This window comes from Anas acuta, chromosome 11, assembly GCF_963932015.1.
Source record: "Anas acuta chromosome 11, bAnaAcu1.1, whole genome shotgun sequence".
In the NCBI taxonomy this organism is placed as follows: domain Eukaryota; kingdom Metazoa; phylum Chordata; class Aves; order Anseriformes; family Anatidae; genus Anas; species Anas acuta.
The window spans coordinates 12,198,038-12,216,029 of NC_088989.1; the positions used below are offsets into that span (position 1 = coordinate 12,198,038).

General features: G+C 54.7%; 1 protein-coding gene across 1 annotated transcript; it reads left to right on the plus strand.

The window, feature by feature from the left end:
- The first annotated feature begins 880 nt into the window (after nucleotides 1–880).
- On the plus strand, nucleotides 881–17,013 carry RAB7A (RAB7A, member RAS oncogene family). The gene is made up of 6 exons (XM_068694270.1): nucleotides 881–1,035; nucleotides 12,926–12,986; nucleotides 14,042–14,168; nucleotides 14,909–15,127; nucleotides 15,749–15,877; nucleotides 16,065–17,013. Exons 2-6 carry the CDS (start codon nucleotides 12,934–12,936, stop codon nucleotides 16,158–16,160), a joined length of 624 nt encoding a protein of 207 aa, XP_068550371.1. The 5' UTR covers nucleotides 881–1,035; nucleotides 12,926–12,933; the 3' UTR covers nucleotides 16,161–17,013.
- Nucleotides 17,014–17,992: the final 979 nt, after the last annotated feature.

Genomic DNA, 17,992 nt, shown 5'->3' on the forward strand with positions numbered 1-17,992 from the left:
AAACCAAACATAGTATTTGAGGTGGTCAGTGCTGTCAGAGAAGATGCTGTCACAGAATCACAGTCCTTCTCCTCCAGAGAAATTATGCATCTTTGGGAGTTTTTTTCTCCATCATTTTACTAAGCAATGCTTTTCCTCTTTTGTCCATTCCTTTTTTTAACTGGTGTATAGTGCCCGAGTGAGGCGGGCAGGGTCGGACAGGAGCCGGCAGCAGCACGAGGACAAGGCTGGGCTGCCCTTGGAGCTGCTGAGCGGTGGGACACCATAACACCCGCACCTGCGTGCTCTGTGATGGACAGTCCTCGGAAAGGACTAATTAATGATATTCAGGCTCATTAATGATATTAAGAGGTGGCGTGACATCATGGCATTGATCTCAAAGCACTTTGCAGGCATTACAGGGTTGGAGCTGGCTGCACCTGCCCAAGGTGTGCTCTTGTTTCCAGGTGATGGGGATCACGGTGCCACTCGGGCAGGCCCTTAGGGTTCACTTTTTCATAAATTCTTGGCTTTTTATGTCCGTTTTCCATAAATGCTTGGTTTTACACATCACTTTTTTGTAAATGCTTGTTTTTACACCTTCCATGGCAGCCAGAGCCACGATAACGGGGCGATGAGTGCGGTGCTTGGTGCCTGACGGTACAACAGGGTGGCTGCGACCCCGAGCAGCCCCCACACGGCCCCGGGGCCGGTCCCCACCCGGTCCCCTCCCGGTGCCAGCCCCGAGCCGCCCCCCCCCCCCTCAGACCCCCCCCGCCCGCCCTCGCCACCACAAGATGGCGGCTGCCCGCGGTCACGTGACTCACGGCCCCTCCCCTCCTCCTCTCCCTTCTCCCCCCCCCCGCCGGCTACCGGGCGGCGTGCTGACGTCAGCGGCGGCGGGCGTGCCCCGTGACCGGAAGTTACCGGAGGGGGAGGCGGAAGTGAAAGCGGGGAGGCGGCGGGGGCCCATTAAAGCCGAGCGAGGCGAGCGGCGGGGCGGCAGCGAGGCTGAGGGGCGGGCGCCGCGGCGGCTCGGGCACCACACGCACCGCGGTGAGGAGCGCCCGGGGGCACCGGGGAAGGCGGGGGGGAACCGGGGGGAGCCTCACGGGTCTCTCCCGGTGGCTGTGAGGGGTGGGGGGGGGGCAGCGGGGTTGTGTTGGGGGGGGGGGGCGGGGTGAGGCCTTTGTGGGGCCTGGGCCTGGTCTGGGGGGGGGGGGGGGGGGAGGGGAGTGGTGGCGCCGCTGGGAGCCGGGCCCGGGAACAAAGGAACCGGGAGAGCCCCGGGGGTGGGCGCTGGGGGGCGGCGGTGCCGGGGCCTGGAGCCGCCGGGGAGGTTTTTGGGGCGGCCTCGGCTCCGGGGGGGCGTTGTTAGGGGGGGTTTTGGGGCTGCCCGGGGGTGTTAAGGGCCGGGGGTGGGCGCTGGGGGCCGCTTGTAGGGGGAGCGGGGGCGCTCGGAGCGGTTTGTGGGGTGAAGCTGGCAGGCTGGCAGTTATTGCGAAAGGGGAGCTCGGCGTGTGTGAAGCCTGAGTCAGGGCTGAGGGGATGGGGGGGCGCCTCTGGCTGCGGGTGGGTGACAGGGTGAGTTCAGCCATAGGTATGGTAGAGAGCTCTGAGCATATTGAGGGTAATAAACGTGGAAGTGCCTGGGTGTAGTGTTTAAGGTAACTGCTTCTTTTCCTGTAAATAGTGGAATTATTCTAGTGGTAGGACTGCTTAAAATACCCCCGTAGTCTGAAGTAAGAGAGGTAACCTCAGCATCCGCACCAGTCTGTGTTACCCAGTGACTCTGAAATCTCTGAGGCAGAGCTGGAGTTCTCAGTGCTGTTTTCCTGAAAGCAACAAACACCTGCTGATAAGCGGAGCTGCCGGGATGTGTATCAGCTCTGTATATGTAAACTGGGAACACATGACAGAACAAAGTCCTCCCCACTGTAAGCAATCTGTCCTTTGTTTGATAACTGCTAATTGGAAGCTTTAAAACTCCCAGCACCTGCCACCTCTGGCCTGTGCCTGGGACTCGGCTTGCTGGTGTGGGCCTTGGGCCAGGCTGAAGTTCCCTGTCTGAGGGAGCAGTACCTAACTGGCTGGGAACAACTCCTGCCTGGCCATGGTTTAAAGGCTCTCATGGTTTGTGGCTGTTCTGTGTTGAGTTCTGGTGCTACAGGGAGAATACGAGAGAGGCTGGAGCCTCGCCGTGCTTCCAGCAGGGCTGGGCTGCCCGAGTGAATGTGCTCAGTTCTCAGCAGCTGTATTTGAGGTTGCAGTGGGTGGAGTCATTTGAATATTTCTTGTTTAATAATCAGGGCTTCATCGCCATACGTATTCAGGAAGAACAAGTATACTTGTCTCTCCCCCCCCCTCCTTGTGACTTCCAACAGCTGACTGAACACATGATCTGCTCTCCCTGAGCTGTGAGCAGGCCCACCGTGCCCGGCCTGAGTCAAAGTAGCCCTGAGCTGCTGCTCCAAGGGCTGCCCTTCCTTCCCTGTGCCGTTGGGTTAATCTTCCCGGGGTAGGAGAGCTGTAAGAAGAGGCTAATTTGACCCCTTAATAGGGGAAACTTAAAATCCAGTAGCAGTTTCTTGTTCTTAACCAATACAGCCTGAAAGAGTGGCTGTATTTCGTGCTGCTGTTATGTTAAACTTGCCTCTTGCGTCTGGTGTCATGCAGTGGTCCATGTCCTACATGGAAATATCCTACAGGCAGGGTAAGACTTAGACCTTAAAAGGCAAAGGGTCCAAATTAAATGCCTAAATAACTGTTGCAGTGCCTACACTGTGGGCATCCTTGCCCTTCTGCCACCTCCCATGGGTCAGAGGCTACACAGAGCAGCCCAGGCAGTCAGGGAAACATCCCCATTGTAACCTGGAAGTGAAAAATGTACCAGCTCTGCCATAGCCTCTCCCCTGTATTCACCCACAGAAGATGTTTTCCTTGCTTTCCTACCCAAAATGAGTGCCCGGGGACAGCAGGGTTACCAGGTGGAGTTTCTGAGGCACCTTCCTAGGGCTCCTGGCTCAGAAGGTCACGCGAGTTACCTGTCGGAGCAAATCTCTGGCAGGGCTCGTCCTTGAGGAAACATGACAATTAGTATCAAACCATCTGTGCACAACTATTTATAGCTCTGTCTCCAACATGGATGGGATTTTGTCTGACTTCTCTGTGAAAATGAGACTGGTTGGTGCAGAACTTACCGTTTGGCTGTAAACAAAGCTGCCTGGGCTGGATTGGGATGCTGTGCTGAATGCTTCAGTGCCTGGCAAGCCCAGGCTTAGGAACGGAGGCTGTAGCACAGGGCACCGGGGTGTTTGCATCCTCTGAACACGCTGCTGGGTGTTTGGGATCACAGATCACACACTTGCTGCTGTCCAGCCTGTTAGAATCAGTGCTTTCAGTGCTGGAGTCAGCTGGTCACTTGATAGGCACAGGACTCTCTCACCTCGTGTGCTGTGTTCCCTGATGTCCTATGGGCTTCTCGGCTGTGACCTGGACCCCTCTGCAGTCCTCCCTCCTAGGGCCTGATGCTGGGATCCCCCACAGAGCTGTAGGGGCTTGGGGGCTTCTTGCCTCAGTGTAATGGGGTCCAGGAGAGAAGGAATTTGTGCTGTGTTTGGCTGGGCACTAGCAGCCTGCGCCTTGTGTGCTGTGTGTCTGACACTATTGGGGGCTGGATTGCTGAAATGTTTCCTCACGCAGCATTGTTCTGATAATTGCTGGTTAATTGCTGCAGTTGGAGTTCAGTTGCCTTCCCCTCACAGCCTTCTGAAGTGGCCTCCTGGGCTGGGTGGTGACCCGGGGCTGGGGATAACAGGCGCGTTTTTTTTGGTGCTGACCCAAACCTGGGCTGTGCACCCCGACAAACACAGACTGTGCACGGGGAACAAGCCGAGAGCCAGCGGAGAGCCCTCCAGTCCCTCTCCCTTTCACACACGGCTCAACTCCAACTTCCAGAGGGGCTCCCAAGGTCAGCGGCTCCGCCTGCACTGCTCCGAAATAGCAGGCGGTGCAGGGATCCCCCCCTATCACATGGCTGCTGGTGGCGTGCGTGCTGCTCCGGCCCTCGGCGTGCCGCTGCGCCCTGCGCTGCGCTGATGTCATTGCTGCCACCGCTCCTCCTCCTGGGTGCCAGCCCCCAGCGAGGAGCTGTGTCAACACCGCTGCTGCTAACTCACGCTTGGGGACAGGGAAAGGAGCTGGCCAGGGCTGCGGGAGTGTGTTGGTGTGGAGCTGAGCCCGAAGAGTCCTGGATTCCTGTGCTAGGGAACCTGCTCTTGAGGCTGTGGCTGCACTTGGGGAGGGGCGTGCTGTTTGAGCTGGATTGAAGTGTAAACTTGCGGCAGAGTCCTGTTGGTGCGGTTTAAAGGCACTCCATGCAGTGAGTGCTCTGCTCTCCTGCCCACCTGTAACTACTTAAAATGTCAGCTTCAGGTGACTTACTATAGCGAGCTGCAGCTGCTTGAGTTTCAAGCAGGAATTCCTAAAAGAAATGGAGTGGATCTTTATATCCTCACTGAAGGAGAGCAGCGTTTCTCTGCAGTCTGTCCTCACTCCCTGCGTGCTGCAGCTTTGGTCACTTGGGCTGTTTAGGGGGTGTGTGAGGGTGACACAGGTAGCTGGCAGTGCCTTCAGGGGCTGCTGGCTGGAGTGCCTGGGCCCCCACAGCTGGCTCTGCCCTGCAGGGAGTCTGCATGGAGCCCATGGTCCCTGCTGGGCAGCAGCATCTCCTGGAGTGCTAACCTGCTCCGTGTTCACCTCCTGCAAGCGGACTGAGTCACTGGGCTCTGCAGGTGTCTCCTCACGGCTCCAGACACCGATAATGCTATCAGCACTAGGATCTGGCTCGGCGATAGCATTGTCTCAAGCATCAGCAGCAAGACGGCTGCGACCCAGCGAGGTGTCTCCAGCTCTCCCCTTCCCCCTTGGAGGGGCCACAGTTCACCAGCACTGCTCTGCGAATCACCTCTGTGAGGTTGTTCTGCTCCTCCGTGGGGGATAAAGAAGTGATCTGGCAAACTCCTGCTGCAGGAGCTGGGCGAGAGGCACCGGGGTGTGAAGCGCGAGCCTGAAACCGAGTCTCCGGCAGGAATTCCTTGCTAGGCCCTGACTCAGCTGTCGCGGTGAGCTGCCTGCTGCCCTCGCCGACCGGGACTGAAATACTCGTCCTTCCTGCCCTGCCAACCCCGTGAGCACAGCCAGAGGTGTGGGGTATGTGCAGGATCGGGGCTGGGCGCCACCCCAGGCGCAGTTCTTAGGCTGCGGGGTCTGGAGTTAGGCAGCTCCAGGAGTAGGCTCGGTCCCAAGGACACAGACCTGCAGTAGCTGCTTGGGGTAAGGCTCCGTGTTCCTCCACATCTGCCTGGATTTGGGGCCTCCTGTCAGCTTTTCCCTCTCTCCAACCAGGCTCTTGGTGCTGAAGGAGAGTCAATATTCAGCTGTGGGGTCCAGCAGCCCTTCTGAGGCCCTGATTTGGGACTCCAAGGCCTGAACCTGCAAATCCTCCCCTGTCACTTGTTTCCTGCCCAGTTTCTAGGAACTGGGGAAAACTGCAGGCAGGACTAGATAAACGAGGCTTGTTTACCACTGACAAGGTCTCAGGGCTGCGCCTTCAATGCAAAGGTTATCTAACACCTCCTATTTGTGTCCCTAAAACTGAAAGCACGCCAGGAATGTGTAAAATCTCAGCGAGCTGGAGACAAAACGAGGAGTTAATCCGAGAGCTTGAAAAATATTAGTGGATAAAGACCTCACAACATCACTGCTCCTCGATGGCCTGGCCCACCTGCAGCTCTGACTTCTCAGGCTCAGCTTCTGCTGGGAAGCCTCAAACCCAGCAGCGTGTGGGGTGGGAAGGGTGCAGGGCTGTCCCCGTTCGTTTGGGGCTGCTGGGACCCGTCTGGCTCTCCTGGCTGGGTGGCTGTGGCCTCATGGACCGGGCTGTGCAGGCACCGTGGCTGGGTTGTGTGAGATCTGCTCTGGGAGAGGCCCCGGCAACGTGGACCTGTGCTGGTGGAGCTGAAGGGCTCCGCGTAGGCAAGGCCCTTAGTCAAGACGCATGGCTTGCTGCCTGGTGTCTCCCAGCAGCCAGCAAATGTGCTCAACTCTCCTCCCACATCCTGAGATTGTCTCCCCCAGGGCAGAATAGGGGAAGTTGAGCTCGCTCTGATAAAGGGGGAGGGGAGTTAAAGCAAGCATGCCTGCTCTTGTAGCAGCCCGATCCTTGGGGAGGAGCGGCGTTGGTTGGGAACTACCTGAAATCCTGAAGGATTTCACAGGGGGGCTGCTTCCCCTGGGAGGAGGGGGCACAGCGAGGTCCCTGGGTGACAGCACACCTCAAACCTACAGTGTCCTGGACCTGGTGTTGTGCTGTTGGCCTGCCTGCAGTCCTGCCCTGTGCACAGCAGCCTCAGAATACCTGCTGCTGGCTCTGGAGGTGGTGGTGGTCATCCTCAGGCTGCTGAGGAGCAGCACAATCCACCTGGGAAGGCTGCCTTCACCGCCAGGAATGCTGCGTGCTGCCTTCCTCGGGCTCAGGGCATCTCTCAGCCTGCGTGTGCTGCTGATGTCTCGGTGAAGCAGCCTCGGTGAAGTCCTCCTGTAGCTGCCAGACCTTTAGGGAGGGCTGACAAAACACAGGGAGGCATCTGCCTCAGTTCTGTAAGCAAACTGTGCCTGTTTCACTCCCACTTTCTGCCCATGTAATCAGATCAATGTGATACCTTCATAAGAGGTGATACCTAAACCATCAGATCAGTTTCTGTGCTCCACTGCTGGGTTGTTGGGGTGGGGGTCAGTCCTCCCTTCTTTGGCCTTTCCTAGGGCGGTCACAGCTCAGCGGCAGCTCTGGAGCAACAAAACTTCTTCAGTTCCAGATCTCGCACCCAGACACAGAACAGCTCTGAGCTGGGGGAGTGCTGGGAGGTGTAGCAGGGCTGTGAAGCAGCGAGGCTTGGACTGGAGACCTTGGCTTTGAGAGCTCAGGCTCTGAGCCTGACTAATCATGTGTGTTGGTGCCTCCCAGGAGCTGGGACCCTGCTCAGGGAGGGCTGACCCTTTCTGGGGGTCAGCCTTCATGGCTGGGGGAGGCCTGCAGCCCCCGGAGCTGGGCAGTGAGGGTATGTCCGTGCTTAAAGGAGCTCAAACCTTATTGCCAGTGGAAGGAGCAAAAAGCTTCTGCTCTGCCACTTGTTTGATCACACCATGAGCTTGTTCAGCTCAGGGCTGTTCCCAAGCTCTTGTATTTTAGCGAGGTTTCCTGTGTGTTTCCCCAGGTTGTCCCCATCATTCTTTATTCAGCACGGAGCTGTCCTAGCCTGGTGTTTAGGAGCAGGCTGCAGTGTGTGCAGGCATCACACCCACCCAGCAGCCAGCTCGCAGGCCAGTTGGCTTCTTGCCCCAGCTTGGTGCTCCCCCTGAAGCTGCTGGTGGAGAGCTGGGGCTGGTTCTTCAGCTTGGTGCTAGAGCAGCTGTGCTGGAGGCTGCAGCTCCACCCTCCAGATGAGGGGAATTCACTGCAGGCAGCTGGAGTCTAAAAAGCTGGTTCCTGTGGGCTCCTGAAATGTGTTTCAAGGTTGTTTTGATCCCAGCCGTGTCACTGTGCTAGGCAGCACGTGGGGCTGTGGGCTTCCTTCACAAAGGTGAGGCTTCTGGTTCTCAGGGGTAGTGAACGCTGCAGCATAGCCACACCTGACAGCTCGCCATGTGATGTTTTAAACAAGGTATCAGAAAATAAAGTGGAGCTGAGGCTGCCGGCTCCTGAAAGAGGTAATTCCTGTCTCCCAGGACTGGCTGGGAAAGGCACCAAGTGGACAGGAGCCTGCTCCTGCGGAAAGTGCAGCGAGCAGCAGGCAGCCTGGCTGCTTCTCCTGAGCAGGGAAACGAGGAGCTGTGCTTCAGCTCTTGGCCGGGCACCAGCAGGAGAGAATGTGTGCTAGAACAGCAACGTGTGGGGAGGAAGGAGGTGGGAAGCAGCTCTTGAGATGCTCCTGATACAGCAGGCAGCGGAGCGAACCCTTCTGGGGAGCTGCTGCAGCGATACCTCGCCAGCTGCTTTTGCTGCGGGCATGAAGCCAGCTCGTGGCCCCACTAAATGTGGGGTTTTCCTTGGTGGAAAGGAAACGCCTGCTCATGGTAAGTGCCAGCAGGAGACAGCACATCTGTGCCAGGTCCTGTAAGAGCAGATTAAACACCCAGGAGCATCTCCCCTCAGGGGACAGAGGTCTGAGCACGGCCTCCTGGGGTGCCACACATCCCGGGGAGCTTCCCCCTTCTGGGAAGAAGCTGGTTCAAGCTGAGCTGGTCCTGAATCATTTCTCTAGCTTCAGCCTCCTTGAGGAAATGCAGAAGCATTGGAAGAGGGAATAAAAATAACTCTTTGGTGTAGTACAGAGGCTTAATGCTTGGCAGCCTCCCCCATGCGAGAAAGGAGCGAGCAGGGGTAGCGTTTCTGTGTCGGAAACACATGGAGCTGCTTTTCAGGACACTGAGCCTGCACTCCAGGACTAAGCTTTTTTCAAGACTGCTTTTCCAGCCCTCAGGGATGGCTCTTCCTCAGCACAGTCTGCTCTATGCTGAGCCCGCTGTGGTTATCAGTACCTTTGTGGGGTACTGCCTTATCCTGACTTCCTGATGGTGTAGCCCTTTGCTGAAGGCCCTGTGATGCCCTGGAGAAGGGAAAGAGTGGAATTCTGCATTTCCAGGTGCTGTGAGGTGAGCCCTGCTTGATGCTCACCTACTGCTGGGTAGTGCTAGATGTCCCTGGCAGAGGGCACGAGGGGAGCCGTGCAGTCTAGCAGCCGTGTTCCAGCTCTGCTGGCTTCTGGTGGGAGGTGCAGGAGCAGAGAACTTCTGATCAGATTGCCCAGCTCTTCTAGCTTCTGCTTGGGGTGCTCTGCTTTAGTTCAGGTTGGGATTTGTGCTGTTTAATAGCAGAGCTGCAGCAGTGCAGCCTGCTCCAGCAGCTTTCAAGCCAGCATGCAGGGAGCTGTTGTCTTCCTTCCATGGAGGCGAGCGTCTTCCCCTGCCCAGGGCTGCTCCTGAGCACCTCCAGCAGCAGGCCTGGGACAGGAACATCCCATGAAGCTGAGATCTGGTGGGCCACTAGTGCACGCTCCTGCTGTTGCTAATTAACATCGAGGTGCCTGCACTGTCACTTGACGCATGTGAATGCCTCTGAGGAGTCCTTACCCATCCATCTCTGCTCTGAGCTGAACCAGCTGCCGTAATGGAGCAGAAGAAAGGACAATTGTCATGGCCTTTGAAGCAACGAGGGAAGTCTAATTAGGTTTGGCACCGACTCTTTGCTCTTGCATCTGAACAATTGCTGCCGCACAGCTTTGTTGGACAGTTCTTGGTTCTCCCCCAGCTCTGCCAAGCCAGTAACACGTGCGGGTTGGACGTGAGGGATTCTCCCGTGCTGCTCCAGCAGGCCAGGTAATAAATAACCTTACCAGGAGGCGTGCTATACCAGGCTTCATCCCCTGAGGGTCACCACACTGCCAGTGGATGGCTTCCTTAGAGGGGCAGGCATTAAACACTGCGCAGGAGGACTCCTCTGCTGTGCTAGAGGCAGCTGTGTCATTCCTCTGGCACCAGTAAGGCCAGGAGGAGGGATGATGCTGACTGGGCTCTGCCAGGAGGCCTCTGACAGCTCCTGCATGGGGCTGGGTGGGTGTGCTGGAGGCTGCTGTGCGGGTGACTTCTCTCCAAGAGACTGCACGGTGTAAAAACAAAACTGGTGTCTCGGATCTAATCTTAGCAAGCAGGTTTTTCTTCAAGATTTTCTCTGAAGAGGAAGTGTTTGCTCAGAAATGCTCCTGGGACTGGATGGGAGCCCCGTGTGAGCTCACACACTGCCATCTTAAGGGCTTACGTGTCTCTTGCAGGATGCTGCTCTAGAATAATCATGCTGTAAAGCAAGGCAAGCTGCACATGGAGTGCAAAATAGCCTGGGACTTGGATGCCACTGACTTGGCTGAGATCAAAAGTGGTGATGCTTACACTGAGCCTGCTCTGTGCAGGAGCAGGGGGAGCCCTGCACAGCCCCTGTCTCAGGCTGACTCAGTAACTCGATGTTTCTTGCAGGTGTGTCTGGAGAAACTCCTCTGACAGCTTGAACCCGACAGGTTCAGGTATTCAAACCTACCTCATCTGTTTTGAGGCTGTGTCCTGAGCCTCCCTTCGTCTCGTACTAGCCGTGCTCATCAGAAACGAGATCCGTGTAGCTTAGAGCAGGAATGCGGGCTCTGTTTCTGGGACACAAGGCAGTGATGAGCCCGTCTACTCAGCGCTGTGCAATGCAGAAAGCAGCCCATGTTCCCACGTGAGCCATCACAAATTGCCTCTGACTCCAGGCGAGCAAATCCTTGAGTGCTGAGCCTGGCCTGGGGTGGGCTGTGTGCCCCGTTGTACTGACAGCAACGGCACCGTAACCACGAGCAGCTGAGGTAGCTCTGGGCGTACCTGAGCTGCCACGTGTGGAAGCATCCTCTGGTTGGAAGATCATGTGTCTGCTGCTGGCTTAGCGTGGGCTGAAGGCCCCAAATCCTCTGCATGGTGTTACAGGAGGCTGTGGTAAGGCTTTTCTTACTGCTGGGGTGGGCTGAAGGTCCTGTGGCTTTTGTTCCCAGCACCCCAGCCTCTTTATTGTGGCTGGGGACAATGTGAGAGTTACGGTGTCCTGTCCTTGGAGTAGTTTGTCCCTTTGGCTTGCTTCATCAGAAACCCCAGGTAAAATCATCAGAAACCCTGGGTAAAGCAATGGGGTTTCTTCACTCTTCATGGATCTCAGATCCATCTGGATCTCAGATCTTGCTGGGATGAGTCAAAGCTCTGTTTAGCACAAATAGCTGCTCTAAGGCTGGTATTGGTGTTGGAGACCTGCTCAGCCATGCAGGCTGTGATAAGGATCAGGGAAACAGCAAAAGCAGTGCTGGAGAGAGCGACTTGATGCTATGTAAACTAGAAGGGTTTTCTTCTCTAGGAAGGCTCCGGGAGACATGGTTTCCTCTGGTAACTTGGTGATGGGTCTGTTTCTACCTGTAATGAGAAGATTAATAAGAGGGCTCGCTCCTTCAGCTGACTGGGCTTAAAAAGTGTAGGGCAGGCTTAGTAGGACGGGGTGGGGAAGCTGGGCACTGCGGGTGTGTGGCAGAGCTGAGCTCCTCGTGCTGTCTCGTGCCCCAAGGCAGGCACGGAGCTGAGCAGCCTGGCGGTGCTGTGGCTCACATCCGATGCATCACCCGAGGTGTTTGTCAGGCAGGAATGGCCCTGCACACCGCTGGGTGGATGGCAAACTATGACAGGCAGGCGGTGCGGGGTCTGATTCAGCTTCCTTCCTCAGCCGAGCTGCTTCCCAGGTAATGACACTTGACAGAGCGTTTCCCCCTCGCTTGGTGGTGGAACTTGAAGCCACCTTGCACCTGGGCACCGAGGCTCCCCTGTGCCGGAGTGTTGCAATTCAGGGCCCTACAAATCCCTCCCCGAGCACGGGAACGGCTGCCAACCTGTCGAAAGCTGCTTTGAATACCAGCAGGCAGCAGCTGATGGCAGGCGAGGCTAAAAACACACGGAGGAAAAATAGAAGCAGGACGTGCTGGGTGCTGGCACAGCCACCTCGGGGTGAGTTGTTTACCCCCTGTCTCGAGGGAAACAGGTGACTCTCACCCGGGGCTTGAACCTGTGCAGATGTTTTCCATGACGGCTCACTGCGTGGTATTTTGAAGTGGTTTCGGGGCCCTGCTTGCTGTTCTTGCTCCATCTGGGCCAACTGTGCTGCCGGAGTCTCTGGCTTGGCTAGCACCAGCGTTGCTTGTGCTGCAGGCTCTGAAAACACAGGAGGTGCTGTCTGCGTGGAGTTCACATGGGCTGCTCTCCCCGCTCAGTCCCACAGGGCTGAGCTGTGAGTGCACCGCTGCCCGTAACAGCAGCAGGAGGCCTTCTGCTGCCCTCCCTGGTGGTGAGGTCTGAAATGGTGAGCTCTGCCCCTCTAATGCTCAAAGCCTGATGATTAAGGCTTTGTGCAGCTAGTTTTTTATCTAATAGGAAGCTTCTACAGCTTGGAGCATGTTGTTTCCTCCGTCAGTGGGATGGAGCAGGCTGCAGGTCTCTCTCAGCTGAGGCTCTTGCATATCCCAGGCAGTGCACAGGACCAGGCTGCTCAGAAGAGGCTCCAATCCCTGCTGCTCTCAAAGCAGAGCCCTCCTTAAGCTGTGAAAATCAGGAATAGCTCCTGAGGAGTAGGAGTTGTGTAGTAGAATGAATGTGAGTTGGTGTGGCAGGATGAGAGTTTTTGGGCAGCCAAGTCCCTATTTAAGGGATGGGAACACAGAGCATGTGTCAAAGGTCTCTGCATTCAAAGTAGCGCAGCCATAACCATCCTCTGGCTCCTCGCTCTGGAGAGAGCCTGCAAAGCTCCCTAGGGAAAGCCAAGGGGAAGCAGACTGGGATCTGGGACCTCATCAAGCCTCAGCAGCAAGAGAGAATGAATGTCTTGTCCTATCCCTTCCCTGTAGGTGGGGAGAAGGGCATGCTAGACTGCAGTCATGCTCAACTGCTGGTAGCAAGGCTTTATGCTTGTTCTTGCTGTGCTAAAGCATCCAGGAATATTTTGGGGGCCTGCTGTAGCTTCCCAAATCTGGGTGAGACCTGGGGACAAGTAACAGTGAGAGCTCAACTCTCACTCTCACTAATTGGATGGACCATTAGTGGCAAGTCCAGAGCCACTTGCCCATAGAGTGGCTCTGACATGGCCTTGCCAGTGAAGTGGGCAAACACATGGTTCTGCTCGAGTGAAGCCTTGAATCAAGAAGTCCAGCTTCAGCAGTGCTGGGCTGTGCCAGCTGCTGGTCCCTTGCTGGGAGTCTGGTGCCCGGCCTCCGAGCCTGCTGCCTTGAGGAGTGGTGTGCCAGTGGAGTCTGATGGCGGTGTTCTTCTTCCTTTCCAGTTTAAAAGATGACTTCTAGGAAGAAAGTGTTACTGAAAGTCATCATCCTTGGAGACTCCGGGTAAGTGGGGGAGCTTTCAGCTGCTGACCTGCATCCTGCTGGGGTGCTCTGACTGGGGGGAGTCCGGTTGTACGGTGGGAAGGCAGCAGTGCTGGGAGGAGAGCTTTCTGCCACTGTGCATCGTGGCGTTACCTTGTGGCTCTAAGCATGTCACAACCCCCTGTCCTGAATGTGTCCCCAGAATTTAACACCTTGAAACCTTTCCCTGGTATTGAACAGGAGAAATGAAGGCAGACCATGGGAGCAGAACTGGATAGCCTCTCTGCAAGGAGAATCAGCATGGTGTTAAATTAACCTTTAATTTTATTAGGGGGGAAAAAAAACACACACCTAATAGTCAATTTTGGCTGACTATTAAAATGTTACCTCTGCCAGAGGTGAAGTTTCTACTGAAGCCACCTGCTTAGCTGGTATCTGATCTGGGTAGAGCCATCCCTTGGAGTAAGGCTCTGTTGTCCTGTTCCCTTGAGCAAGGAGGCTGCTCCTCTGGTACAGGTGATGGGTTTGCTGTGCAGGCTGCAACCTGCTCCCCTGACACCTGGCTTATTTACACCACTGTGCCCAGCAAGCTGTTGATCAGGGAGTGCTGCTCAGCCACAGAGTGCATGTGAGCCCTCTGAGCTGGTTCTCAGGAGGATCTCCACCTCCAGGCCCCTGCAGATGTGTGTGTCAGCTGTTACCATGCTGAGCCTGCCCTGTTCCTCCAGCTCCTTCTGAAAAGGCTGATTATTTTCAGTGGGTTTCATCATTTGGTGGAGCACCTCGTCTTCTAAGGTTGCTCTCATGATAAGCACACTGCTTACCAGTGATCTGATCACTGACTGGGAAGCAGGGTTTCTCAAGACCTTAATTCTTCAAATTCTTATGTGGCCCCAGCATTTGTTGCTGTGAAAGCCCCTCCTTGCCGAGGTGGGTGTGTTTCCCCTGACCCCCCTCCCCTTTTGGCCAGGAGGCTCTGATGGAAGGTGAAGGGCAGAGGGATGTTTTCTTCAGAGTGATTAATGCAATCTGTGTTGTAGGAGCAGCCTACCTAGTCTTTTTGTCTTCCTGTACAGGGTGGGGAAGACATCGCTCATGAACCAGTATGTGAACAAGAAATTCAGTAACCAGTACAAGGCTACGATAGGCGCAGACTTCCTGACAAAAGAAGTCATGGTGGATGACAGGCTAGTGACAATGCAGGTAAGGAGCGACTCCTCCTGCGAGGGGTGCTTGGACCACGTTTGTGTGGAAGCATCTGCTCCAGGGTGGCCCAGGGCAGTGCATGGGGTGTGAATCCTGCCTGCACTGAGCTGCTGCTGCTGGGCTTCTCCACAAATCTGTACAGGGGCTTGACAAGGGAAATCAAAGATCAGCTTGCCTGGGCTCAGCAAAGGGAAGCTTTGCCCAGTTTGAAGTGTTTGTTCCCGTCAGTGTACGTTCCCTTGGTAGAAAGGTGCACTCCCCTAGCCTTCAGGAACTGGGAAGGGCTGGGAAAGGGCTCTTCAGGCCATACTCATGCCACCCTGATTCCTGTGGGTATAGTGTTAACCTGCCAGGCTGTGAATGCCTAGTGTTGACACTTCCATCTATCCGTGGTGAGGCTGACAGCAAGGCAGCAGAAGCCCTGTTGTAGCCAGCAGCGGAGAGTTTGGGCTGTGCTGGTACCCCAGTGCTGCAGGCAGGTCCCTGCCTGCCCCAATCCCTAAGTCCTGTTTGTCCAAAGAGTGATCCACTGATAAGGCTGGACATGCAAATGGTTATCTCTACTTTTAGAAGGGCATTTCTTGCTTATGAGACTCAGTTCCTGCAGAAGATCCCAAACCTTTAGGTGTTCCTTCTCTCTGGAGGGGTAGGGGCTCTAGATGCCTAGTGGGGAGCCCTCATTGTGGTCTGGGTGTCTTGGAGCAGGGCTGGCTCACCTACCCTGTCTTTTGCTGCAGATATGGGATACAGCGGGACAAGAACGGTTTCAGTCTCTGGGAGTTGCCTTCTACAGGGGAGCAGACTGCTGTGTGCTGGTGTTCGATGTCACGGCCCCTAACACATTCAAAACCCTAGACAGCTGGAGGGATGAATTCCTCATTCAGGCCAGTCCAAGGGATCCTGAGAACTTTCCTTTTGTTGTGCTGGGAAACAAGATTGACCTAGAAAACAGACAAGTGAGTACTGTGACTTGCTAGCTGCCTTTTTAAGAAATTGCTGGAGTGGGAGACCTTGTAGGAACACGGGAGGTTTACCTGAGTGGAAGGTGCATGTGTGGTTCTGCTGTTGCATTGCACTGGGGGAGAGTTTCTTCAGGCTGTTCTACCTAGAGGGGTTTCAACCCCTGTGCATAACATGCTCCTGCCCAGCAGTAGAGAGCCTGCAGCAGCTCCTTGAGTAGATTAAAGATCAGATTCTCCTCTGGTATTGCTGAGTAACCACTGTGGGAGGAACTCCCTGTGCTGATGGTGCCTGAGCAGTCCATGCCTGTGGTCTCATCCTCCCTGCCATGGGCTGACCGTACCTGGTGCAGGCAGCTGCCTCCTGTGCTCCAGCAGGGGCTGGCCCTGCCTATGGCAGGCTCAAGCCTGTGGAAAAGCTGCTCAGCCCTTGTTCTGCTTCTAGAACTGGAACTGGGTGTGTGGAACAGCTCTGTGTCAAGGCTATAGCTCTAATGAGACCAGAACCCTTGTCCTAGCTCAGGTGGGATTCCAGGGGGTGGTCCCTGGCTTTGACCTGGAAACCAAGCCCCCTCTGTGTCAGGCTGAAGGTGGTGACGCTGCTCTCTGTCCACCCAGGTCACCACAAAACGGGCGCAAGCCTGGTGCTACAGTAAAAACAACATCCCCTACTTTGAAACCAGTGCCAAGGAGGCCATTAATGTGGAACAAGCTTTCCAGACGATTGCACGAAATGCACTTAAACAGGTAGGAAGGGGCTGGTGGGTGCCCTCTGCTGGTGCTGATTCTGCCTCGAGTTCAGCCCGGGCAGGCAGTTGGGGAGGTTTGGGCTCTCCCACAGCTTTCCCCAGCTGAGAATGGCCCCGTGCATGCCAGGGACTGTCCGTAGAGCTGTGGCACTAACTCTTGCCTTTCTTCCCTTCCCTCCTGCTAGGAAACCGAAGTGGAGCTTTACAATGAATTCCCCGAACCCATCAAACTAGACAAGAATGACCGAGTGAAGGCTTCTGCGGAGAGCTGCAGCTGCTGAGGGAAGAGGGAGGGGTTGAGCACAGTCCTTCACAAACAAATATCACACTTAGGCCTTCAAACACACAGCCCCTCTTCTGTGTTTAAAAACAAAATTAAAAAAAAATTCCATCTCCAGCTGCCAAAATCCACCCATCTCCCACGAGCATCTGAGAGTCCAGCACTTCAGAGCTCACATCCCCGCACCATCCACATCACACTTCATGGTAACAGACCTTTCTCTTAGTTTAAAATGGAAACTCTTATGTATGTTTGGAACTGAATCTAATTCCAGGTGTCCAACGGAGAGGAACTGTTTACAGGTAATCTGTGTAACAAGTTACATACATTTTTAACTGTCTTGTGTTTTCCCCTGTGAAGGCTGCAACTGGAAAGGCTGATTACCTATAGTTCATTGCAAGCTCAGCACTCAGTCCAACTAGGTTGAGTTTTGTATGTATCTCTGTTAATGCTTGTTACTTTTAACTAATCAGATCTTTTTACAGTATCCATGTATTATGTAATGCTTCTTTAGGAAAAATCTTATAGTACATGTTAATATATGCAACCAATTAAAAATGTATAAATTAGTGTAAAATTCCTGAATTACATGTTCAAGTACTGAAACACAGATTGTGTAGAAAGTGAGGAGGACACTTGTGAACTGTGGTGTGCTAGCAACACAGAGTCCAGATAGAGGCAGTATTCTGTACAGTAGAGATGAACTACATAAGCCTTCTTGTTCTGAGGCCAAGAGGCTTCATCTTCTGGAAAATCTGTCTGGCTTCCTTGTATCTAAATTCTCAGATTTGCATAACAGCATTGATATGCACACTGGATTATTGGATTTGAAATTAAATACAGCTATGAAATGACCTCATTTGTTCACCTCCCCTACTGCTTAACTCCTAACATCTTGGAGCGAATATGGGAAGGAGCCAGAGCTGAGGTGTGCCAGTGGCTCTTTGTACTGTGGAAGGAGCACCTCTCCCACCTGGGTTGTGGTAGCTGTTTCTCAATGAATTACCTGGACTACGAACCTTCCCTTTCTTCTTACTGACTGCTAATCTGGATTTTTTGGTATGGAAAAACTTGGCAATCTAGTCCCTTTCCTCTCTTCCTTTCCTCCTGGTATTTGTTCTTGCGTTTGTAGCTTGCTTAAATGGAGCCCTTCTACCTGTTTTCCAGAGGTCTACATTCTAGTACGTAGGCTGAGCTCTTATGTAAAGAGACAAACATGATGCCAATAAACTTAACAAGAACAAACCTCCTTGTTTACTCCTGTTTCTGACTCTCTTTTTTTCCCTGCACTAACATACCTCCTTCCTCCTGTTCGGTGACCCTCTTAGCAAGCTGCTGCCTGCACATCACAGCCTGTCTGTGCTTTTCCCTTACTGTGCTGTCTGTGCCTTCTCCATAGCTTCTTAAGAGGGGGGTTGGCAGATGCTGCTTGCTTGGGTGACCCTGGAAGTGGTGGTAGGGCAAACACCACTCTGCTCTGCTTGGAGCTGCTTGCAGTGGCAGGAACTACGCTGCATCTCCTCGCTGTTTATTGGCACAGTCCCACATCCCTCTCCTGGGTGTACAAAAACCCTTGGCAGTGGGGAGAGGAGGGCAATGTGTGAAGAGCAGCTCACTGGTACCTGCTGCAGCTCGAAGGCTTCCTGCAGGAGGAGCAGGCTGCCTGCAGTGGATCTGCTCTAGCAAAGCCTTCGGTGTTGGTTGCCCTGGTACAGGGACCCCTCCTTGGTATGGTTTAGCCAAGCCCAGGCCTTCAGTTCCCAGTGCCTGGGCATGACCCTCTGCTTGCACTCAGCAGCGCCCAGCTCACTGCTGTGCCTGCAGCCAAATGGA